The sequence below is a fragment of the Tachypleus tridentatus genome, chromosome 2 (genome assembly GCF_004210375.1).
Source record: "Tachypleus tridentatus isolate NWPU-2018 chromosome 2, ASM421037v1, whole genome shotgun sequence".
NCBI classification, from domain to species: Eukaryota; Metazoa; Arthropoda; class Merostomata; order Xiphosura; family Limulidae; genus Tachypleus; species Tachypleus tridentatus.
The window spans coordinates 125,892,440-125,919,251 of record NC_134826.1 but is presented as its reverse complement, the minus strand read 5'-3'; the positions used below and the strand labels follow the sequence as shown (position 1 = coordinate 125,919,251).

The following is a 26,812-nucleotide window of genomic DNA, read 5'->3' as shown; positions in this document are numbered from 1 at the left end:
CAATAATGGATTCCATACATCAATCTACAGAAAATAACAATTTGCATTTTAGACAAGACATCATCATTAATCTTAACAATAATGGATTCCACACATCAATCTACAGAAAATAACGATTTGCATTTTTAGACACGACATCATCATTAATCTTAACAATAATGGATTCCATACATCAATCTACAGAAAATAACAATTTGCATTTTTAGACAAGACATCATCATTAATCTTAACAATAATGGATTCCGTACATCAATCTACAGAAAATAACAATTTGCATTTTTAGACAAGACATCATCATTAATCTTAACAATAATGGATTCCATACATCGATCTACAGAAAATAACAATTTGCATTTTTAGACAAGACATCATCATTAATCTTAACAATAATGGATTCCACACATCAATCTACAGAAAATAACAATTTGCAATAATGGATTCCATACATAAATCTACAGAAAATAACAATTTGCATTTTTAAACACGACATCATCATTAATCTTAACAATAATGGATTCCACACATCAATCTACAGAAAATAACAATTTGCATTTTTAGACAAGACATCATCATTAATCTTAACAATAATGGATTCCACACATCAATCTACAGAAAATAAAAATTTGCATTTTTAAACACGACATCATCATTAATCTTAACAATAATGGATTCCACACATCAATCTACAGAAAATAACAATTTGCATTTTTAGACACGACATCATCATTAATCTTAACAATAATGGATTCCACACATCAATCTACAGAAAATAACAATTTGCATTTTTAGACACGACATCATCATTAATCTTAACAATAATGGATTCCATACATCGATCTACAGAAAATACGAGACTCCTAACACAATTAGACAGCATTATCTTCCTCACATCTAAAAAGAAGTCTTGTAACATGCTTATTAAATAGAGCTCACAAACAATGTTTCATGTTAAAACCTTAGGTTGACCAAGGAAGGTCACAACGTTATTCTCTCCTTATCAATAACAGTGTTAATAACCCTACCAGCCGTTCTGAGATATGAGTAATAAACAATGTCATTTTTGTTTGAAAAATGTTATTTGTTTGTTTGTTGTGAAGCGCAACTCACTGCAATTGGTTAACTGTTGTACTCACCTAGAATGTCAAAACCCTATTTTTTAGCATCATGCGCCTAGCATTAACACTGAGCGACGGCGTGTTCAAAATAAAATTTGTAGAATACGTAATGTTTATTACAAATATTTTAAAACAATGCTTTACCTACTCAAAAAATAAACTTTATTCAAAGAAAAGGATCCGATTACAATATAACAGCATTACCACAAACCTAACCTAATGAATTACAATAATATATATATATATATATTTTAAATATTATTTGAATTATTCTCGCAATGTAAAGTTTCCTGCTGGAACAGCGGTAATTCTTCTGATTCACAACGCTAAAATTACCGGTTTGATTCCCATCAGTGGACACAACAGGTAGCCAGCTGTGTTTTTCTGACATAAGTTCTTATTCAGATTGTTGCAAAACTGATTCATCTGTTACACCATAAACGTTTTTCAGGTGGTCAAAAAGATCTTTCTTCTCTTGGTGTGGCAAAAAGCAAGACCGAGCAGCATTGAAATTCTGAAAATAGTAATTTAATTTGTTACTGCTTGAACCAGAATGTAAAAATTTCAATATTAGTGCGTGCACGTTTGTTGAGAATTAAATATTTATGATTAGACAAACATATTTATTATCGCTACGTTGAAAAACGGAATAGATAAGTTAAAGTAACTTTAACTAATATAGCTGAATAGCAACGACCTAAAAATATAAAAAAAACAAATAAAGAATTACCGCATTTTTGCTTAAATCATATTGACGAAAATTTATTTGTAAGTGTTGTATAGTTTATGTGAGTTGTGTTATGAATACAAAATAAAATTGTTTCAAAAGTCTCTATTGATGAATTTCAAGGATATTTCCTTCCAAAAGATACAACGCTAAAATCAGGGGTTCGATTCTCTTCGATGGACTCAACAGATAGCCCGTTGTGGCTTTGCTATAAAAAATCACACACACTTTCGAAAAAAAAATTTTACATTTTTTACACATACACAAAGTATTAGCTGTTAACATAATTATTATTTTCTTTGCCTTCATTTTAAACTCGGTGTATATTTATTTATTATTAGTTGTTTAAATGTATAATAATGCTGCAAAAGTTTGTAATTGGTGTTTATTTATAAAGTTCATAGCTGGTTTTGAATGTCAATAATAATACTGCACAACAATGTTTTTGAAACGTTTTGCTTCCTGAAAAGTTTTTACTGATTGTGGCAGGTACCTGGTGGGTATGCACAAATATAGTTTTGGTTTTGCTTCATGACGTAGGAACTCTGAGAAATAGACAGTTAACTGTTTACCGGCAATAACGTATTTAATTGCGTTTATGTTTCTAATATGCTATTAAATTCAACATAATTAAAAGTGTTTTGCTCCTGATTTTCGTTTGTATTTAATGTCCGGTGCATCACGTTGCAGTGTCCAACAGTAGTCAGCAACCATTGACGGATTTCAGTTGCCCTGATATCGTTTTTCTATTGTAGCAATGTTCTGACAAAACCTTTCACCGTGTTCGTCACTGACAGCACTGAGATTTGCGGGGAAGAAGTCCAAGTGTGAGTGGAGGAAATAAATCTTGAGTGACATGTTGCACTTCATTGTTTTGTTTGCTTTGAGAAGTTTGTCTATCAGCTGAATGTAAATGCCAAAACATTGTCAACCATGTTTCTGAAGGCTTTCCAGGCAATTTGTCCGGCCCAACTAACAGATCTTTGAACCGCTTGTAACTCATAACATGTCTGATCTGAGAGCCCACAAAAATGCCCTCTTTGATCTTGGCCTCAGTTATTCTTGGGATCATCTGTCTTAAATAACGAAAACCTTCGCCTTCTTTGTTCATTGCTTTCACGAAATTCTTCATAAGTCCCAATTTTATGTGAAGAGGAGGCAAGAAACTCTTTGCCGGGTCGACAAGCGGTTCATGCGCCACATTTTTCTCTCTTGGAACTAACTTTTTACGGAGTGGCCAGTTCTGTCTAAAATAATGTGACTCTTTGGCACGACTGTCCCATTCACAGATGAAACAACAGTACTTTGTATAGTCGAGCTGCAGTCCCAGTAACAGAACAAAGACTTTCAGATCTCCACAGATATTCCAGTTGCACTTGCTGTACTGGATGTGCTTGAACAACATTTCCATGTTCTCATAGGTTACTTTCATGTGTGCTGCATAGCCAACATGTATTGAAGGGTGAACGTTGTCATTGTTTAACAGAACATCTTTGAGGCTTAACACTAATGAATCAATGAAGAGACGCCACTCTTGCGGGTCATGGTCACAACCCAAAGCAGAGAACAATCCTTCGATGTCAACACAGAAACAGAGACTTTCAACTTGCGCAAAGAATTTTGTTATATCATCTTGGCGGCTTCGAAAAACAGAAATTTTCGTCCCTGGTGACAGTAAACACCATTCCTGCAGCCTCGAACTCGGCTTTTGTTTTTGACAGAGCCAAATCTCTGACCAGATCGTTTAATTCTGACTGTGTTATGAGATATGGATTGCCTGAGGAACACGGTTCAAAATCCAGATCAATGTCACTGCCAGTTCCTTGCATTGCAGTTTCTTCATCTGGTTCGTCTAAGGTCCATTCCTCTGGTGGTTTCGGAATTGGAAGACTGTCGTCATGTGGCATGGGTCTTATTTCTGAAGGCAGATTAGGGTATTCAATTGACTTCCTGTTTTTGGCAGAGAAACCAGAAACATTAGTCAAACAGAAGTAACAGTCCGTCACATGGTCTTCCTGTTCTTGCCATATCATCGGGACAGCAAACGACATTGTCTTTCGAGTGCCTCTGATCCAAGCTCTCAGACAGACAGCACATGTCGCACAACTAATGTGAGGCATCCATTCCTGGTCTTAATCACCAATTTTACAGCAGAAATACAGATGATATGCTTTCTTCACAAAAGCAGTCATTGAACGTCTCTGATGAACAAGCGTATACCCGCCACAAGTATAGCAAAATGTATCGCGGCTGTTAAGACATTGACAAGACATATTGACCGACACCAATCGTCCTGTAAAACGTCTATAAGATCTAACTTACTTGTTACAGTGCTACTGAGGCAACGCTATATGCTAAAACAATACGTACACACTATAAGGTCTATATTAATCCAATAAGCAGCATCTGTATATGCAAGTCACTTTTATAGCCTGCTAAGACAGTGTCAAGCTGGCTTTGGCTTGCTCAGGCATGCTCGGACAACCACAGAACAGCTTTCAACCTGGGCTGGTTTCATGCTCAGACTGCACAAAACATTGTTCATAGGTCTCTTACAGAAACGAAAATTTTTGGACACAAATATAAGAAAAACATGACAAAACTGAATATTTCGATGAAACGGTACGTGATGGGCAAATTTGGATGTGATTTTCGTGATCAGTAGCCACAAATCTATATGGAACACCCAACAGTGTCAAGAAGCAAAAACTTTGTTGTGCAGTGTAATGAATTAACCATTTTAAATTGTTCGTAATGCATCTGTATTACTTACCGCTCGAACAATATCGAAGTCCTTCAGTCCTTTTTGTTGGAGCAAACGATATTCATCATCTAGAGTCGTCCCAGTCAGTAAAGGATCGTCTGTGTTAACTGAGAAGTTTGCGTTGTCTTCGGCAAGCCTATAACGATTGATGTAATTAATCAAAAGTAAATCTTTTCAAAGACTTTGACAAAACAATATGCATATTTGATTTGTCTCAGCCAAATATATTAATATCTTAAGATTATATGTTGCAGCCGATCAGAGGAAAATCAACCGATTAACACCACCAATTTCTAACTTTTGGAATACAAACAAAAGATATGTGGGATTGATTGTAACATTACAATGCCCCAGTAGTCAAATGAGCGTGCATGTTTGATGCTGGGCTTTCATTCAAGACTCGCACGTTGTGAATTGAGCATCCAAATAACGAAACCATGCTGAGTCTTAGAGCAATAGAAAAGACTATTAGAAAATATTGATCGGTTATAGTTAGCGCCAGTTTTCCGCTTCAAGTATGATACTTGAATAAATGTATTTATATTCACATCATACTTTCAGCTGTTTAAAAGTGTGAAAAACTTCAGTAGACCTGTGCTTGATAGTTGTTTACGTGTTTACTATAGCAACGAAATATCGTCAATTGGATAATAAGAAACAACAGTACTCCAAATACTACATAACGAAACTGAAGTGTTATTGCAAAGAAATGCCCCTTACTTGACAATTGGATGTTTAGTACAGTTTGCAGGAACAGCACCAGTAAGGTAGCTACTATGAGGGCACGTTTCAAAATGGATACCCTTCTTCAGTAAGTCTTGATAGAGCGCTTTATCACCTAAAGCCCTGTACCCATGACCGATTCTTTCTATCTGAAGGAATTTCACGTGTCTGTCGACACTACTTGGAGGTCCAGCTTCTCCTGTATGTGCTGTTCTGTGTATTCCTAGTTGTGCTGCCCTCTGTTGGATGATAGTAATTAAAAGAAGGGCACATTTTATTCCATCGTTTTATGTAAAGCTTTTACTTTCAATTCCTTGAAATTAAACTTTATATGTTATGTTAACAGTTATGTTATTGACTGCTGTAACTATTGGTGAACTTTAGATGGATTCCTTAGATGTAGATGAAAAACAAACACACAAAAAATGCTATGAGATTCAACATTACAGAGAAATTCTTCCCTTTTAGCAGTTTCATTTTTCTAGGTCATGGTAAATGATTCTAAAATTAAAACATATATGTTTATTTTAACATATATTGATACATGGTGTAACCGTGTACAAAATATTAGATTTTACGATACAATAAATATTCACTTTGGGATGGTACTAATACGTTTTTTTCAAGTGTAAATAATTAAATATCAAACTTTGTTTTGACAGATTTTCTCAAACTATCATGTATAGAGCTTGGTTACAAATCGCGTAACACCGTTGTTATTAAAATTTATGAGTTAGCAGTTTTTGTTTGTTATACAAAAGTTATTTATTTAATTGACTAACCATCCACTCAGGTCGCTGTTAAATGAACTAAATTACATTAAAAAACAAACGCCTTATACGTTTTTAATCGTAGAGTCTAGTTGAATTGTCTTATTTTATTACTATCTTCATTATTTCTAATTACAACATCCTTATAGGATCTTGTAAAAATGATGTTTTAATCTAATTCATTCCTTTCCAGCACTAGGAATATATTTTATTCATCATTATAACAAACTTATAAATACATTACGAACATGTACATGCAATATCTTATAGTATTATAAAACAAAGGAAAAAGAAGTCCTTCAGATGATCATCACGTTTCACTTTTAAGTTTTAAAATTTTATCAACGTTTTTTAGAACTTACTTGTACTGATAGATTTCATTAAAGAACCAATAATTTAACACTCTTTACAACCAGGGAAGTAAAAGACTTCCCACTTAATAATATTTCTATAAATATTTAATAATATGTTCTCTTTGTTTTATCGAGGCACTATCCTCAACGAGGTTGGAAAAGAAACACTTACCTCCCTTATCATCTTTATTAAGTTTTAGTTAACCAAACTTTTCACTCAATGATTCTCTTTGACAAGGAGATATTACAGTAACAACAGTATTATCAAGTGTCACGGTACGTACTTGAAATACTTCTATTACTTCCTTCTTCAATCCCTCTTCTCCCTCCAAATCCGGATTTGGCCCAATCCAAGATTCACTTAGGCCAATCCCAACAACGGACTTGTCTTTGAATTCTTCACACAGTGACAAAACCTCGCGAGCTTCATCTGAAAAAAAATGGGTCAAGGAAGTTGTTTGCCAAGAAATATAGCATAAGTAAAAAACATTACTTTCTTGTACATTAAGTAAGACCACAGAACTTAAACATAACAACAATAAGAAAGAGATAAGTAGACGTTCTTAGCTATAGAGATGCAACAGATTTATTTGGGTATTCGTAATACTTCTGAAAATCTACTATTATTCAAATCTCACCCAATATGTTTTTCGTGATATCACGTATTAATATTAAATTTCAGTTATCAATTAACATTTGAACTAATTAAAACACATAATATTCTTGTAAAGTTGTCCTGTACATACTTTTAGAAAAGATAAAATCTCAACATTTTTATTCAGTTCATTTTAATAAAAAAGGATGAAATAACCATTCTATGCCGTCTAATTCTCCGTTCATTTCTTAATACAATAAACGTTCACATCAATCTCTCTGGGCAAGAACTCCTTAAACTGTCTAGAATACCATAAAAAAATATTTTATCTTAAATAATTTTTCTTTTTTTGTTGTTCATTGTTAATTTACTCAAAGAGAAATATGATCTGCCGTCACCACAAGCAATAAAACCTGGCTTTTAGTGATTTAAACCTCATGTTCTACTGCTGAGCCGCTGTGGAATTAAACATGTTTAGAAATAATTTGCTTAATCTCTTAATGATTAACTCTGTAGCTCATAGTTTTTAAACTAACGTACTTTAATAATAAACGAGCTGATTCCCAGTGGGTCAGCTGTAGGTTTAGGGACTTACAATGCTAAATTTATAGGTTTGATGCTTCGTGGTCATTAAATAACTTACTGTGAAGCTTTTAATTACAGAACAACAACAAACAAACAAGAGTGTTTGTTTTGAATTTCGCACAAAGCTACACGAGAGCTATCTGTGATAGCTGTCCCTAATTTAGCAGTGTAAGACTAGAGGGAAGGCAGCTAGTCATCACCACCCACCACCAACTCTTGGGCTACTTTTTTTACCAACGAATAGTGGGATTGACCGTTACATTATAACGCTCCCACGGCTGAAAGGGCGAGCATGTTTGGCGCGACGGGGATGAGGACCCGTGACCCTCAGAGTACGAGTCGCACGCCTTAACACGCTTTGCCATGCCGGGCCAGGAAAGACGTTAAAGGAAGTTAAAAAACAACAAGAAAATTAAATTCATAAAATAAGAGTTCTAGCCCAAAATTTAGGAGAATAAAAAAGATAAAAATATATTAAAATGAAATGAAAATGAGTTTATTTAAAATCAGCGTGAAAGAATACCTAATATAATTGTTAATGATATTTCCAATACATACTGCTAAAAAAAATTTAAAGGAACAAATACATATTTCAGTATATTTTTGTCATAACTAAATTTATGCGTGAAAAACATATCAATTCGTCTTCAAGTGTATTATTTAAGTTTGCGAGTGAAGTTTGAAGCAACTCAAACAAAACCCACCTCACTCAAGGAAAATACTACTCAAGGTACCCTAAACAAGGTTGTTGCGTGAAACTATGCATTCTTCATTAATTTTCGAAACAAACACCAACATGAATCTTTCGCGGCTCGTTTTGTCAGTGTGTACCTTCGTCTTCTGCACCCAAGCAGTCAGGCGCCATCTGACAGAAAATGAGATGGTGAGGGCGGTCCAGATGCTGGAGGATGGCCAGACCCAAAGGAGGGTGGCACAGCACGTCGGTGTATCACCAAGCGTCATCAAGTGACTTTGGCAATGCTACCAGGAGACGAACTCTTATGGCAGGAGACCAGGTCAAGGCCGTCAGGTTAGCTACGGCTCGACCACTATGAAATGACCGTCATCTTTCCACTGGAACCCGTATGTCGACCCAAACAGTTCGCAATCGTCTGCACGAAGGGCGCCTTAGGGTCACACGGCCTGCAAGAGGCGTTATTCTGACAGCGCGACCCGTGCAGCCAGGCAGGCGTATGCTTGGGTGGCCACACGAAATTACTCATACTCTACGGGGATGCTCTTAACGCACGACAGTATAGAGACGAAATTCTGGAACCCATTGTAAGACTTTTTGTTGGTGCTGTCGGCGACGGGTTCATTCTCATGGTGATTAACGCGCGAGCCCACGTCGCCAGACTGTATGGACTTCCTTGACGAGGAAGGTATTGAGACTTTTGAGTGGCCCGCCAAATCTCCAGATTTAAATCCGATTAAACATTGTTGGGATATGTTGTCGAGACGTGTTAGTGATCACCAACGCCCTCCTCAGAATGTACAGGAACTCCGACAAACCCTGGTAGACGAGTGGGCTACCATACCAAAAGATAACATTGATAGACTGATTCAAAGTGTGCCAAATCGGTGTCAGAAGTGTGTCACAGTCCGTGGAGGTCACATTAGATATTGAATGTTTAAAACATTTCTTGAGTAAACGCATGCAAACTATTTAAAGTATTTTTTTATATGAGATATCAGTTTTGGTGATATTGGTCATTTAAAAAAAATATTTCTCCATATTTTACCGTTCATCACGCATTAAAAAATCACCCAGATGGAACTGAAATGAAGTAAATTACCTAAAAAAATTAAAATTATTATCACATTTGGAACACTGAGATAAATTACATAATAAAACGTACTTGTTCAATTAATATTTTGAGCAGTTTATATTATGAACTATATACGGTGTGTCTACGGATTTACAACGCTAAAATCAGGGGTTCGATTCCTTACGATGGGTTCAGCAGATAGCCCGATGTGGCTTTGCTATAAGAAAAACACACATACACGCACATACACACACACTTGATGCAAATCCGGTATTTGTGAAAAAAATTTAACTGGTGGTTCTTGCTCAAACCAAAAAGATTCTCTGGACCATACAAAATTATTAAAATCATGGCCTGAGATCTTTTTAATAAAATTACAGTAAAGGTACATTTACCATAAATTATAACTCATCAGAAGTAATGGCGATAAGCGGTGTTGGGATAGAAATCCGAATAGTAAAAATTGAATTAAAAAAAATGGAGGTTTTGACATTAATATATTTGAAAGAATTCTAAGCAAACAGTAATCTAATATTTGAGAACTAACAATATCGGGAGAATCTAAGGAATAAAATAGATGAATCTGCAGACTTATTATACAACAATAAATTCATATAATATATTTATCTGAAACTACACTAAATCCGTAAGCAGTTATTATTACTCAAGAACTGAGTGTTAAATGGTGTTTACAAGAAATAAAAATACAAAATCTGAAAAAGATTATTAGCAACGACATAGTGATTTGTAGAATGTCTGCCAATTTTTTCAAGTTAAATAGCTTAATCTCTCGATATATTTGAAATCTAATTACAGCCGTGGCTATTTAGAATTCTATTTGATCTTATTTCAGTGAAAAATGTTACTACTGAGATATATTTAAGATGTACGTGATTTACGTAACGTATCACATATTCATTTTATGTTTCGAAATAGTGGAAAACAGCTGTTATAAAAGACAGCTATGAATGTGACAATGCAACTGCAGACAATGAAACAACTCCTTTAAACTTAAAAACTAGTTTCTGAGCCATTTTGTAACAAAGAATAAGCAGTTTGCTATATGAAAAGGTATCCCTAGAGAAATGTAATAACACAAGTTTATGTTTAATCTAGAATTTTCAGGTACTTTGTTTGTTTTTTGAATTTCAAACAAAGCTACTCGAGGGCTATCTGTGCTAGCCGTTCTTAATTTTGCAGTGTAAGACTAGAGGGAAGGCAGCTAGTCATCACCACCCACCGCCAATTTTTGGGCTACTCTTTTACCAACGAATAGTTGGATTGACCGTCACATTATAACGCCCCCACGGCTGAAAGGACGAGCATGTTTGGTGTTAAAACATTCGAACTCGCGACCCTTAGATTACGAATCGAGTGTTTTAACCACCTGGCCATGCCGGGAAAAGTAGTAAAATAGCACCTCTATTATAATATAAATACATATATTAATATTTTATAGAGAGTTCATACAAACTTCCATTGAAATGTGCTTCTTGATAGGAAGATGTAAAGGTAAGTAATTTATATAGTCTTCAGATAATTAATACAAAATCAATGTATCAGGTTTCATACCAAATTCCCTATATAAACACAAAGCAGTGTTAATGCCAAATTTAAATTTTAGGTTAAAAACGTTGACATGTAAATATGAACATAACGGTAATTATGATAAAAGATATGAATTTGAAAGTTACTAATAATTAAATAAAATAAATTAAAGAAATATAAAAATCATGTTTCTCCTTGTAACTGTATTTAGATAATATTATTTAAAGCATTACAGGTATGAAAGATTTATATTTTTAGAAATGATTCATCGTAAGTATTTCAAGGGTTTAAAGTATATTTATTTTTGTATATTTATACATTTTTTACCTTATTTATGATAATATTTTATCTATACTTATTTTAAATATTTTAGCTTGTCATTATCGTTTATATTAATATTTTATTTATCATATATGCATTTTGTTTCATTATATTATGGTTACTTAATTAATTATCTTTTTAAAGAAGTTTTAAATTGAAATTCATGGCTTTTCCTTACCTCCTTGCCGTAGTCATTAAATTATAAAATGTTCGTGGTAAATACATCACAAATGCCTAAAACAAAATATGTTATTTGAATGGTGACTACTATCAGTAAATCTCTATTTAGCCAGAAAAGGGATGACGGTAGGCCCTTTTATTTTGCTAGTCTATCATAGCTATATGGAAATAACCTTACCTTTGGAGTCATGTGAAATTAAACAGAATACAGTTTACCAGTAATCTGTAGATCACATGCAGAGTTTGGAAACTAAGGTATTTACCTAGTCTCTCATGAAACACGACTCAAGCCACACATTTTTATTTCAAAGTTAATTTAGGTATATAATTTACTTAACCTTTGAACAAAGTCCATTTAACACCCTCTTCATTTTCCTAGGTTTTCACTCGTAAAATACAGATCAAGCAAGACAACAAACACGGTAACCATTTAAAAACACTTGAGTTATCACATAACAATCATCTTTCTCAAATACATTTTGAGGAGCGACTAGGTCTTTCGATAAATGGCTGTAGTCTCTGATGCAACCACTCCTATATGCATCAAAAAAAAAGAAAAGCTGCTTAATAGAGATTTCAAAATTAAACACCTCAACAGTAACTACAACTATATTATTACTAGAAGCTTAGCCTAACGTATATTAAACAGTAACAATTTTTCATTACCAGCATTTTCTCTACCACAAATAAGGAGAGAACGTGTTTTTATGCCATAATCTTCTTCTGCTCGCTGAAACCCTTTCGTTACTAGTTCGAGAACCTTTCTGTAGGTTACTCTTTCAGTACCGGAGAGATCATCGCTGGTATTCATGTTGGCCAAGTTTGCAGGTCGATAATGGACCTCACTGTATACCACGCCTTCGCTGGCCTGTTGTTCAGCCATCTCGTAAGCTATACGTTCAATAGCTGTGCAGTTTCCTCTGAAGGATTACACAAAGTTGTTTTATTATGTTCCATGCTTCATAAATTATAATATTGAAAAATAATTACATTCTATACATGAAAGAAGCACCTTTTTATGACTACTCTATGTAACATAAATTTGGTTCCTGGATAGTATGTGTTATTTCTTAATTTCTTATGTTGTAAAAGTACAGGAAATGGCCATTATTCCCTTCAAGCTTTGCTTTTGTGACCTGGATAATGAAATTTAGAAATTAACCTATTTTTTATGTAAAAACGGGCAAATTTGCACATTTTCATTCACATAACGTCTGAATAAAACAACATATGAATCAAGATTTACATGTATTTATACTAAAGTTATACAAAAATGTTTAGAAGTGAGTAGGTTTTTGAGATTTGCGACTGTACTGTAAATCACTTTCACGTATCAGCCTCTATATATAGTCTCTTATCATGTTTTCGTTATACCTTCCTTGGTAGCGGCGTTCAAAGACCAGTATATCATGGTGGAAGCGCTCGCCTAGCTCCTCTGAGTTTGCTCTCATGTTCTCCATGAATTTATCAAGATGAGTGTCAAAGATATGAAGTTTCAGTGTCATCCTGCAGCCCATTTTGCCGTAGATTTTCACCAGAGCCTCAACCAGTTTCACATAATTTTCGGTCTTATGATTGCCCGAGAAGCCCCGAACCACTGCGACAAAGTGCCCCAAGCCTTTTTTCCTTCCTATTGAACTTCTTGGGGAATTCTGTGCACTCCAGAATCTCGAAGGTACTTGAAGGTTGCAGACTCCTTATCAAAAGCTGTGACAAATTGTTTCATAAGACACAATTTTATGTGCAATTGTGGGAACAACACCTTCTGGAAGTCCACTAATGGCTCACACTTGACATTGTGCCTCCCTACAGAGAACTCGGTTCATTGTGGTCCGTGCTTCTTGTTGTAGTGCGCTGCGGTGTCCCTGCTGTCCCAAAGGCAAAGATAACAAGGAAACTTGGTAAAGCCTCCTTGGAAACCCTACAGGAATGCTACCATTTTGAAGTCTCCGATAACCTCCCAGCCATACTCATCATATGTCAAGGTTTCTAGCAAGATTTTGGCGCTGTTTCATTCCTCTTTGAGGTGCACCGAATGAGCCAGGGGAAGAGACGGATACTTATTCCCATTATGGAGCAGCACAGCTTTGCAGCTTCTGGATAAGCTATCAATGAAGAGGCACCGCTCGTTTGGGTTACATACAATTCCAATTGCCTCGCACAAACTGGATACATTGTGGCAGAAGCAGAGCACATCTTGACGAGTGAAGAAGCTTGAAAAATGTCGGTGACGCTTCCTCTGACTTGCGACTTCCACACTTTTATCTAACAAATCTCACTCCTTGAGCTTAGATGTCAAATCAAATGCTCGGCATTCGACTTTGTTAGACCAAGATCTCTGATCAAATCATTGAGGTCTCAATACTAAATCTACCTGGAATGTTCTGGAAAATGGGTAAATTTGAAAATTTCATCACCCAGGTCACAAAAAAAAAAGTAAAAATTTTGTTACATAGCGCTATTGAGAAATCATTTCAGTAAATTCCTTTTTATAATATAGTCGTAAAACTTAATGAATAATCAACGAAACTGAATTAGTTTTCTATTAAAAATTTAATGTAATTTTTTGTGTATATTATGTTGAGGTGCAGAGAATTTCGAAAACTGTCATCGAATTTAACATACACAAAAGAAACGTCATATTAACAACAAAAGATATTCTTTCATTAACTTGTTATCGGACAGACTCCCAGTAACTGAGTGGCTAATCTAAAATATTATAAAGCTAAAAGCCGGGTTTAGATACTTGTGGTGGGCACATTATAAACAGCCCATCGTGTAGGTCTGTACTTAACAACAAGTACCACACAGTGTTTCATGTCCTATTCTTTATATTTACTGATGAAGTTCGCGACCTTCTCATATCATGTAATCACCGACATTCAATCTTATTACCAGGAAGTTTGTTCATAATTCTTTCCAAGAATCAGTGTGTTACTCATAATTAGGTACTTTTTGAATCTGGTTTTAGTCAACATAGTGTCAAAAACTGTACTCTGGCCTCTGTGGTGCGTAAGCACGTTTAGTTTCACGAATCTTCAGAAGAATGTGACAATAGGCTTACAATCTTCGAAATTTGCACAGATAACAACATTACCCCAAAGTCTTTTAGACTTACAAAATACGAAGAATAATATGAAAAGAAGAAAAGAAAAAAAATATTATCTGTGATATGTTTTAGAGTATTTCCAGTTTAAAATGTCATCCATCAAGACAGAGACAATGGAGAAGAACACTGTAGAAAGCTCACGATATTAAATGAAGCCACACAAAAAAGTTAAAGTGAAAAGTTAAAACTTGTTGTATAGGTTGATGCAGAGGATTAATAGTTACTTTAATTATAAACTATACGATCAAATCTAATCAAAATAACGAAATGAAACTTATGGAAATAAAGTTTTCAAAAGGTTACGCAACTGATAATAAAATTACCAAAAACACTGACTCCAGAATAAAACAGAAATACTTTCACTAGTTAAACAACTTACTTTAATAATAACATATTTCCAGTAAAACAAAAGGAATGTTGCCTAATATTATTTTAACAATAATTCCTTCACCCCTCTACAAAAAAAAATTGTAATAGCTAAATAAAAACTGGATTAAAACTGATCCAAAAGTGAAATTGACAATAAACGAAATGGTCACTAAACATAGCATAAGTCACTATTATTTCTGATCCACTCCAGATAAGTCATTTCTTTTCTGTCATTTTGTATATCCATGAATTCACTGGCAGCAAAATAAAAGTGTAGAATTAAGATATGTTTCACGTTTCTTTTCCAAATATAGAATCAAACAGAGTTGGTTTGATTTGTTCAAATAACTGTCCAAATCTACTCGGGAACTGTCTGCGCTCGCCGAAACTACTTTTGAACTGATTTATTTTACCAGTAGTTCATATCGTTGGGGCAATATGTAGATTGGAAAGGCGTTAGAAGTTTAAGAAGAAAAATTATATTATTACACGCATATGTAAATATAGTTTTCTTTCATGATAAGTTATCATAAGACAAAGTGTAAAATATCAATCATAATGTCAATTTGCAGATTGAAATGTAATGAGAAAGAGAGATACATGTAAGAGGTTTTTTTTATAATTCGTACAAAGTTACACGAGGGATATCTGCTCTAATTATCCCTAATTTAGCAGTAAAAGAATAGTTTGTTTGTTTGCTTTTGAATTTTGCGCAATGTGTATTACACCTGTACGTATATATATATTTACATATGTGTGTTTGTGTGTATTTTTATCGGAATATCAAAAGCGGATACTTACAGACCAGTCAAGTACGCTGGAGAAATCTTGTAACAATAGTCCGAGCCGTTTTGAGCTAGCCCAGGTAAGTAGTAGATCTAACAGTCGCTGTTTAATCAATTTTGGAATTGTTATACATTAAATGTGAGCGATCTCTTTAGAGTATTATTAGTATATATGTGCATAATATATCGTTATAGAGGTTACTACACATGATTACTAAACTTTAAGCATTTAAAATAAATCGTTTAAGACAAGACAGGAGCTGTGTGTATCACTTGGGTCGTTCATTTTCACACCCCTAATGCTCTTCAGTAAGTTATTTTACCTTACGTGATAAACTATTGATGAAAACCTATTTACTCACTTGATTATTGGCAAGTACCAGGCCATTGGTTTTAAGTAGTTAGCCAGAGTACTTGGTTCCTTTGTTACACATTTTTCCTTGAATTCGTCCAGCGTTTTGAAAGGCAGCTTACGGCTACTGTTCCTGGAATATTTACTGGTATAAATAAGTTTCTGTGGAAAGGTTTTATATTTTTACTACAAAATTATGAATTAGTTAGTATGATTCATGTGTCAACAAAGTCTCACAACAATAAGAGAAATAATAAAATTCTCATCTATGTACTTTTGTTCACGCAAAGCTTGAATACCGGTAGTTTCATAAATATTCTATCGTTTATCTTTCACAACATGTATTGATTTTTCAAACTGAAAAGTACTTAATGCGACATGTAGGCGAAAGGGACATATAAAATTCAGAGTAATATTCATCCCTTATTTAGATACACTGCTTATGACGTTTCTTTAAAATAATATTCATCCCTTATTTAGATACACTGCTTATGACGTTTCTTTTAAAATAATATTCATCCCTTATTTAGACACACTGCTTATGACGTTTTTTTTAAAATAATATTCATCCCTTATTTAGATACACTGCTTATGACGTTTCTTTAAAATAATATTCATCCCTTATTTAGATACACTGCTTATGACGTTTTTTTTAAATAATATTCATCCCTTATTTAGATACACTGCTTATGACGTTTTTTTTAAAATAATATTCATCCCTTATTTAGATACACTGCTTATGACGTTTTTTTTAAAATAATATTCATCCCTTATTTAGATACACTGCTTATGACGTTTTTTTTAAAATAATATTCATCCCTTATTTAGATACACTGCTTATGACGTTTCTTTTAAATAATATTCATCCCTTATTTAGATACACTGCTTATGACGTTTCTTTTAAATAATATTCATCCCTTATTTAGATACACTGCTTATGACGTTTTTTTTAAAATAATATTCATCCCTTATTTAGACACACTGCTTATGACGCTTTTTTTTTTTAAAATAATATTCATCCCTTATTTAGACACACTGCTTATGACGTTTTTTTTAAAATAATATTCATCCCTTATTTAGACACACTGCTTATGACGTTTTTTTTTAAATAATATTCATCCCTTATTTAGACACACTGCTTATGACGTTTTTTTTTAAAATAATATTCATCCCTTATTTAGACACACTGCTTATGACGTTTTTTTAAATAATATTCATCCCTTATTTAGACACACTGCTTATGACGTTTTTTTAAAATAATATTCATCCCTTATTTAGACACACTGCTTATGACGTTTTTTTTAAAATAATATTCATCCCTTATTTAGACACACTGCTTATGACGTTTTTTTTAAAATAATATTCATCCCTTATTTAGACACACTGCTTATGACGTTTTTTTAAAATAATATTCATCCCTTATTTAGACACACTGCTTATGACGTTTCTTTTAAATAATATTCATCCCTTATTTAGATACACTGCTTATGACGTTTTTTTAAAATAATATTCATCCCTTATTTAGACACACTGCTTATGACGTTTTTTTTAAAATAATATTCATCCCTTATTTAGACACACTGCTTATGACGTTTTTTTTTTTAAATAATATTCATCCCTTATTTAGACACACTGCTTATGACGTTTCTTTAAAATAATATTCATCCCTTATTTAGACACACTGCTTATGACGTTTTTTTTCAAATAATATTCATCCCTTATTTAGACACACTGCTTATGACGTTTCTTTAAAATAAGATCAAATAAAAACTTTCCCTTTTATGTAATTTTATATAATTTAAACTGTTATAGGCTTTAATCAAAATAATATTGTCCTCCACTGGAATAAGGATAAACTAAGGATTTACAAGGCTAAAAAATTACAGGTTCGATTCCCCTCTGGGGATACAGCAGATAACCCGAAGTGGCTTTACCATAAGGAAACACACGCACCCGATTAATATTATTATAATTAAAACCCTATGTTTTCTTGTCTGAGCTTTAGGAATTCAACATTTGTGGGAAAATATATTTCTAAATTTTCTTAAACTTTGTTCCTTCATTGCTGAAAAATCAGATTTCCCGTGAATATTAATAGTAGTTATAACAGTTTATTTGTTTTCTAGTTAAGCACAAAGCTACACAAAGGGCTATCTATGTTATGACTCAATGGGTATCAAAACCAGGTTTCTAGCGCTGTAAGTCCGAAAGCATATGAAAGTGTATCAGATTATATTATAAGATAAAGAAAACTCTTTGTTTTACTTGTGTTGATAAGATATGTATTGATTGTGACGATTGGTGTCACATTCCTCCACGAAACGTTTTCCACTGGGACAGCGGTAAGTTTTCGGATTCACAATGCTAAAATCAGGGGTTCGATTCTCCTCGTTGGACTCAGCTGATAGCCCGATGTTGCTTCGCTATAGGAAAAACACACACTCGTCCACGAGAAAGTCATTCAACTCGCTTCTAACTCAAGGAAGTGGAAAAGATGTTTCAGGTGTTGTTCCACAATATACCATACATATTTGATTGGATTCAGGTTGTCATGGTATATGAATAAAGTCAACGTCATGCTCTCAAAACATTGGGGACTATTCGTGCTATATGGAAGAAGACAGTGTCATTTTGATAGACATCTCTCTCTGCAGGACAGAAATAATGTAAAATTGGGTGATGATTATAACTCAGTACTATTAAGTAACGACTGGCATCGACTTTACCTTCTAATGGCATGATTGCACCCAAATCATAACAGGAAAGTGCGCCCTACACCATTACTGAATCGACAAAACACTTCACTGTTGGAACCAAGCATTCAAGACTATAAAGTTCTTCAGGTTGGCGTCATACCTGTACTCATTCACTTATTAAGAACATGGTGAGAAACGATCCATCTGACAATATCACACTTATCCACTGCCTGGTAGTCTGTAGCATGTGCTCTCTGTACCACTAAATGCTCAACCATGAATTTTCAAGTGTAATGAGTGGTTGGTGCATTGTAACCTGAATACGATATCCCATTTTGTGGAGTTCTTGACTGACTGTTTTTAGTGAAACTGGCTGCTTTCACCTCAGGTTGAAATTGTGGTTAATTGGTCTGCGGTTCATCGCTTGTATGACCTTGCAGTTCAATTTAATGCATAGATATCATGATCCTGGAGTATGTGCGTTCACCTCCTGTTGTATTTTGCTGAATATGTTTTTTATTGTCACAGTTCCATAGTGTCATTACCTTAAACACCGTTGTTTGTGAAAGATCAGCAAGTTGAGTTGTCTTGGTCACTAGAGCTCTCTCCAAACATTCTCCAACAATCGGCCTTCTTTCAGAATCATTATGATTATAGGCAACCAGGCCTCTCCAGCGTTTTTATATATGACCCTCTGCATATTAAGATGTTATTTGCTTAATTAATTAAAAGACTAGCCACACCTATGTGGTAGTCGCTGCTTGCATATACTTGTTGCCCCTTATTTACTCAGGTGTTTCCATTTTCTGTCCACTACATGTATTTACACTGTATAACGTTTATTATATATGACAATGATAGTTGGTTGGCTCGAGAGATATTCAAGATTTCACTTAAGAGAAGGAAGGCAAATTCTTACGGTAATCTGTGCGCCGCTAGGTCACTGGAAATACTTGTAGTTTTCCAGAGTGAAATTTCGATAACATGATTCCCTGCCATTGCATCTATACTGCAACTGTATTTCTCACATAACTTATTAACCAGCTATTCGTTAGTAAAATATCCTCGGAGGAATCCCTTCCCACACACACATGGTGTATACACAGTTACGACAGAAAGTGTTCGTACCCCTGCGTCGTGAGTACTTTTTTCCTTATAACTTAAAAAGTATCATGCGTTGATAAATGAAAGTAGAGTATATTATAAATATTTTACTAACACACAACTACATAAAATTTTATGTAAATTGAACGACAAATAAACTGTTTAGAAACAAATAACCAAACATAGGAAAGGCAGAAAGTGTTCGTGCATCTACTTTAATGGTCAGTTGTGTAGTCTTTCAGGTAAATTACTTGGCGCAATCTCTCTTCATAGCCCTCCATGGTTGTTTGACAGTAATCGAATGGTATTTTCTTCCATTCCTCTTTACAGAAGGCCCCAACTCTTGCAAGTTTTTCGGATGACGCTGATGAACCCTGGTCTTCAACTCATGCCAAACGTTTTCAATTGGGTTGAGATCGGGTGACTGCGATGTCCACTCCAGAACGCTTATATGGTTTTTTGTAACCAGGATAGCACATATTTCGATGTGCGCTTAGGGTCGTTGTCGTGCCAGAAGATTCAACCACACCTAAGCCGCAAGTTCCGAGTATCATTTTTGATATAAATGCCTAATATATCAACGTACTCTTCTTTTTTCATGACGCGGTGAAGGCTGCCTACACCAGAAGAGCTGAAGGAGCCCCATAGCATGATCAAGACATATCCGTGTTTAACTGTAGAGACAGTGTTCTTTGGAAATTTTCGTTCCCTCTTCTTACAGAAAATATAGCGAACATCATCATGGACGAAAAGCTCGATTTTAGTCTCGACCAAAAAATACTCTTCCTATAGGTAAAGGGTTTAACTACATGCTTTCTTGCATACCTCAATCGTGCTTCTAATTGAACAGGCTTTTAATATGGAGTTCTACGAGGACGACAAGCTTTGAACCTAGAAGAGCGTAACATGTTCGTAACTGTAGAGATGCTTACTTTAACCCCAGTTTTCCTTACCAGTTTCTGTATGTCTTTTCGTGTTAAACGAGGGTTCCTACTAACTTCTCTGAGAACCTTCCTCTTGGTTATCTCAGAAATTTTGGTGGGGCGTCCGGAACGAGGGAGGTTAGCAATTAATCCTGTAAGCTTGAACTTGGCAATTATGCTTTGAATAGTAGATTTAGGCACATTAAGTTATGTAGCAATACCGGAAAGAGACATACGAGACTTGTATTTTACAATAATTCAGTTTTTTAAATCACTGGACAGTTGTTTCCTGTTCGCTATGATGACCGAATACATAATGACGGAGACGACGCTAAATTGCCGGAAGTACATTTTTGCTGCTAAATTCCAATAATTATTAACCCAGTGTCTAGTTCTGAAATGGTATAATGTAGTTTATTCGCCAAACTAAACAAAATGTTTACAGGAATATCAGTTTTTTCACACGTTCTGAGCCGTACGAACACTTTCTGCTCCTCCTATTTTTGGTTCTTTGTTTATAAACAGTTTATTTGCCGTTTAATTAAATAAAAATTTATGTAAATGTGTGTTAGTATAATATTTATAATATATCATATATTATAATATACTCGGGACGCAGGGGTACGAACACTTTCTGTCGTAACTGTAACAACTATCAGTCTACTTTAAATTTAAAAATACAGAATTAGAAACATAGTAATGAGTTGGTAATTAATTGTATAAAATCTGTACTCACTCAGCTATCTCCCATATTGTCAGCGCATGTGATGAGCATTCTAAATGTATATGAAGTTGAACCTAAAAAAAAAACAAACATGTTTGTATGTTTATATATATATGTATAGCTGTATATTTGCTATTGTATATACACCAAACATATATATATATATGTGTATGTGAATCTAATGAAAGAAAAAAATAACAATTTTAGTTTTAAACCTAAATGATTTCTGAATTAAACTATTTTACTGTTATATCGTTGAATTTAACTTTAAAAAGAAATACTTACTAAAAACACGTTTAATCGGCTCTGACACTAAATTAAGAAATCAACAAACTTTCTTTTTTTTCGAGTCTTGCTTTCTAGATCTTTCATTTAACATTTGGGTAAATAGACTAACAAACCCATAACAATATTAGGTCATAATTTTACTTCTAAGGAATATAATACAAATGCCATTGTTGAAATATCGTTTGGAAGATACAGACACGGAAAAATATTGAAGATTATATGCACATGAAATAGAAGTGTTATATACTTAAGACAGTTTCCCGCTAGTACAGCGGTAAGTCTACGGATTTACAACGTTAAAATCAGGGGGGGTTCGATTCCTCTCGGTGGACTCAGCAGATAGCCTGAGGTGGCTTCGCTAAATATAAACATACACACACATACTTAAGACAACATGTACGGCAAAAACAACACATCATACTGACTTTGCCATAAAAAATATTGATATGATTTTTACCCTTGATTTAATTGAGCAAGAATGCCATGACAAATTACTTTCCACTTAATACATTCGTTTACGATATGTGTAGAACTTGCACACCTACCTGCAATACCTTCAGGTAAAACATACTGTATTTATAATATTATATAATGCATTTATCAATTTAATAGAAAAAGCAAGAAATAACTGCTGAAAGTCGCTCATAATTATAAACTATTTGTTTATTTAAAACTAAGTTACACAATGTGCTGTTATGGGGGGATAAATCCTGAAGTTTAAAGCTTACTGCTGAGATACAGGAGTTAAAATTTTGTGCAAAAACTAACGTTTCAGAATAACATGTATTATCATTCTCATCGGTTGCAATCTTAAATTGGATCATTTTTATCGTAACTCCTTATTTTAAAAAAATTCAGTGATCAGTAATGTAAGTTTAATATAATTTCACGTTGAGATTTATTGTCATCAATATTCACTTTCTTAATCTTTTTTTCTTAACCCTAATCTTAAACTACTGAAAAGGTGAAATTATTCAGGCATAAAAAAAACAGGAAAAATATTCTTACTAGTGTGTATTTCTCGATTTGAATCTTTCAACAGATTTATTGTTCTGTGATTTAATTTTTAATGCAATTTATTCTTTACGGTTTTTAGATTGAAGTTTCCGTGATTTGCGAAAAGAAAAAGTCTCTGCTAGGACAGTGGCAAGTCTTTGGATTGACAATGCTAAAATAAGGGGTTCGATTCCCTTTACTAGACTTAACAAATAGCCCGATGTGGCTTTGCTACAAGAAAACACTCACACATATTGATAGAGAAAAGGCAAATTAATAATGGGCTTCCAACTCCAAAGATTCTATAAAATTGTGAGATTGGAAGTTACATTATAACGCGCCCACAGCTTAAGGGCAAGCATATTTTGGTGTGACAGGGATTCGAACCCTCGAGAAACACTCAGATTACGATCGAGCTTTCTGACCACCTTGCCAGGCCGGGTCCCCACTTGTTATGATTTTTATATTGTTGATGCCCGAATCAATGAATTATACTTACGCTATTTTAATGGATACAAAAGTAAAGAAATAAACAAACAGAAAATACAAAGTTATTACTATGTTGTTTTAATCTTTGTAATATTCTGTCTTGTAAGAAGAAACATTTGTTAAAAATTATAAACTTAAACGTAAATAGTTGTTTATCAGTTTACAAATAATATAAACATTAATACTTCATTCAACTTTAAAGGAAGCAAACAAAATGGATAAGAACTTATAAACCATGAGACTTCACTGAACTCGTAATCCGAGGGTCACGGATTCGAATCCCCATCACACCAAACATGCTTGCCATATGGGCGTTATAATGTGATTTTCTATCCCTCTATTCGTTGACAAAAGAGTTGTCGGTGGGTGGTGATGACTAACTGCCTTTCCTCTAGTCTTACACTGCTTAATTAGAGACAGATACTGCAGATAGCCCTCGTGTAGTTTCTCTTGAAATTCAAAACAAAACAAACCAAACCCTCTAGTCTTACACTGCTAAATTAGGGACAGCTAGAAAAAGTAGCCCTCGTGTAGCTTTGCGCGAAATTAAAAAAAAAACAACCAAAAACAAGCCATGAAACTTACCCGTGAATTGGAAAACTTTGTCTGATAAATTTCGGTTGAACACATATCGAAAGGCTGTTTGTCTCGGCTTCAATTAAGTTCATCACACAAGTGAAGAATAGGGTAAATATTCTCAGCAAACCCCTTATATATATGTTTATGTGCGTATACTATTTATATATAAGTCACGTGATTTAAACGAGGAACTTTCGCCAATAAGATCCTTCTTCAGTTTTCCTCAGATACTTCTCTCGCTGTAAACGAATTTTGTCATTGTTTTAGAGCAGATCTAACAATGGATATATCTGTAAATATACCGGAGAATATTACCAGAACATTACCCCCTGCGAAAAAATCATATATCATGCAATTTATACGCGAATAGTCGAAATAAAAACGAGCACACCTTGCTTACTGTGCAAGTATATTGAAGAGAATAGCCAACACTTGAAATTAAAGATATATCACACAAAATATTTCGCCACACCTATCACAGAGCCATCTGAGGAATACATAATAATACAATCCTAGTTCACGGCTTTGTGGCTAGAAGGAATGGACTTTGTACTTGAAGTATTCTGGCTAGGCATAATGAAGACATGTCGGCAGTATTAAAATATCGCAATATTACGTGTAGCGGTGTAACATTTGTGACTGAAAAACAGGTGTTCGCTTGCATGGTATTAGTTTTCAACACAAAATAACTGTTTGGCGTTGCCTCAGCTGGTGAAGCTGATGTTAAAAACCTGAAACAGAAATTATGCTAAATAGATGTACGTTTTCCATACAGCGTATTACAGTATCCTCACTGTTGAAACAAAAGTATGCTCAAAGAGAAAATAGAGAAATATATATGAATTTAATATTTTAAAGAATTTTATTTACGTCGTAATTCAACATGCCTAGGAAAAGGATTTGATCAAAAACATTTAACGATTGTTTGTTTGAAGTTAAGCACAAATGTTTGGAAGCATCAAGATAGTGTATGTGTAACATTGGTTGAATATTAATCGATTCTTGTTTTAGCTATGATACTTCAATTGAATTTATTCTTTAATTATTTTACGTAGTACAGATGGATCACAGGTGACCCAGTGATTAGCGTGTCGCTCTGTGAATCAAAGAGTAATTCGCTTGTGTCCCTGTTTAGCAATGTCGCACTCAACATTTTGTGGCTGTTGGTGCATTATAAGAATAAGAGCCCATTCCCACTATTATGTTAAAGTAGCTCAAGAATGACAAGAATTATGTTGAATAGTTACCTTCCCTATAATCTATAAGTTCCAAATCAGGCCGAATATTGCAAATACCGCTTGTGTAGCTTTGCAGAATATCGAAACAAACGAAAGTAGCTCATATATAGACAAATGGTGTCCTTGTTTTCTTCAAAAACTGCCAACATACCAAACAGTAAAATCAAAACACTTTGTTAGGTTTAAGGGCATAATAAGTTGTTAATTGAATTGTTTCTATTTAGTTTTCATAACAAATTCGTTATTTCTAAGTGAACTGCTTCAAAAATACATGAATTTAAATTACGATTGTTATTTTTATTACAAAGTCCTTATATTCTTGTCCACTATTAACGCCATTGAACTCACGGCTGATAAGGATATTGTTTATACGAAACACCATGGGATCATATTTTGAAATGATCCCATGGTGTCTCGTATAAACAATATATTTATCAGTTTTGATGTTTAATTGTGTAACCATTTCATTAGGCTTAATTCTATGTATCTGAAAAGCCAAAAATACTTCCAAGTTGTTTTTTGCCAAAACGCAGTTGTAATTGGTTTTAGTTAAATAAAGTAATCCTTCTAGTAAGCTGTGCAAAATGTACAAAGAGGTCTGGCCTGCAGTGTTGAAACAACAAATGGTATGGTAGTAAGATTATAAAATACAATTAGGACACAAACTATAGTGCTAAAACGTCAAAGGGCGCTCTAGTAAGTTGTATAAAATACAATTAAGATACAAACTACAGTATGTAAACAGCAAAATATATCTTAAATAGCCACCCCTACGCTTTACAGGTGGAAGTTGTCATGCCGCTATGACACTTACGGGCAGATGTTACTTGCCACGAGAGGGCGAGCCGTTAGGGCCTCAAAGTTACATGAGAAGTCACGTCGGTGTGATGAGTGCACAGATATATCAACACGGCATTATCTATATAGTAAAATCAAAGTCTTAAAATTTATAATTTTATCTAATTTTCATAATATTGTGTTTTCAATGTTACTTTATAAGTTAGACGTCAAATACTATTTACAAAAGCAGAAGCCTCCCCCCAATCTCACAGCGTTATGTCTGCGGACTCATAGTTCTAAAAATTGGGGTTCGATACCCGTGGTGGGCAAAGGAAAAATAGCCCATTGTGTAACATTAGTTCTAAACAAATAAAGGCAAACGGTGTTTCAATAGGTGAATAATACTATAATTATTATGTTACTTATGCACATTATTTTCATTTATAAATATTTTGTATTAGATGTATTTTGCAAGGACAGCTGGTGTTACTAGGCGAATTGTGTTACTAAGGTTCTATACGCGGATGGTCTTACGAAGGATAGTGTTGCTAGATTGGATGCGTTACTGGAACGTGTTGCTAGGATGGATGTGTTCAGTAGGATTGCATAAAGATTTCAACTTCTCTCGATTTACGTTTATAATTTTCGAGGTTGCATTACATATGTCGCCATAGGTGGACAGTATTACTAATGGAATAATGAGCTTACTGTACTGTGGCTCGACTTGTGATTATGTCATCGATATTTAAATTCAACTACATATTGTAAAGACGTGAATCTATTACTCATATTTTTGTATTGGTTTAGTATAGCAATACAAGTGTTCTTGACAAAATATTTTATTTTATTGTAGTTTGCTATTATAAATTTATTTGTATTATAAATGCTGATGGTGATACTTTACATCTCTAGAAGAGCATAATAAATTGA

At 34.1% G+C, this 26,812-nt stretch overlaps 1 protein-coding gene across 2 annotated transcripts; it reads right to left on the bottom strand.

Annotated features, from left to right (window-relative positions):
• Positions 1–571: 571 nt before the first annotated feature.
• On the bottom strand, positions 572–24,425 carry LOC143245030 (adenosine deaminase-like). Of its 2 annotated transcripts, XM_076490807.1 has the most exons (8): positions 23,871–24,424; positions 21,525–21,586; positions 16,076–16,198; positions 12,117–12,370; positions 6,737–6,882; positions 5,327–5,568; positions 4,616–4,742; positions 573–1,629 (listed from the first exon to the last, which is right to left on the bottom strand). In XM_076490807.1, exons 1-8 carry the CDS (start codon positions 23,913–23,915, stop codon positions 1,513–1,515), a joined length of 1,116 nt encoding a protein of 371 aa, XP_076346922.1. In that variant the 5' UTR covers positions 23,916–24,424; the 3' UTR covers positions 573–1,512. The 2 variants fall into 2 exon arrangements, with proteins under 2 accessions (XP_076346923.1, XP_076346922.1); XM_076490808.1 differs by lacking the exon at positions 21,525–21,586 and having other exon boundaries at positions 572–1,629; positions 23,871–24,425.
• Between the last annotated feature and the right edge of the window lie 2,387 nt (positions 24,426–26,812).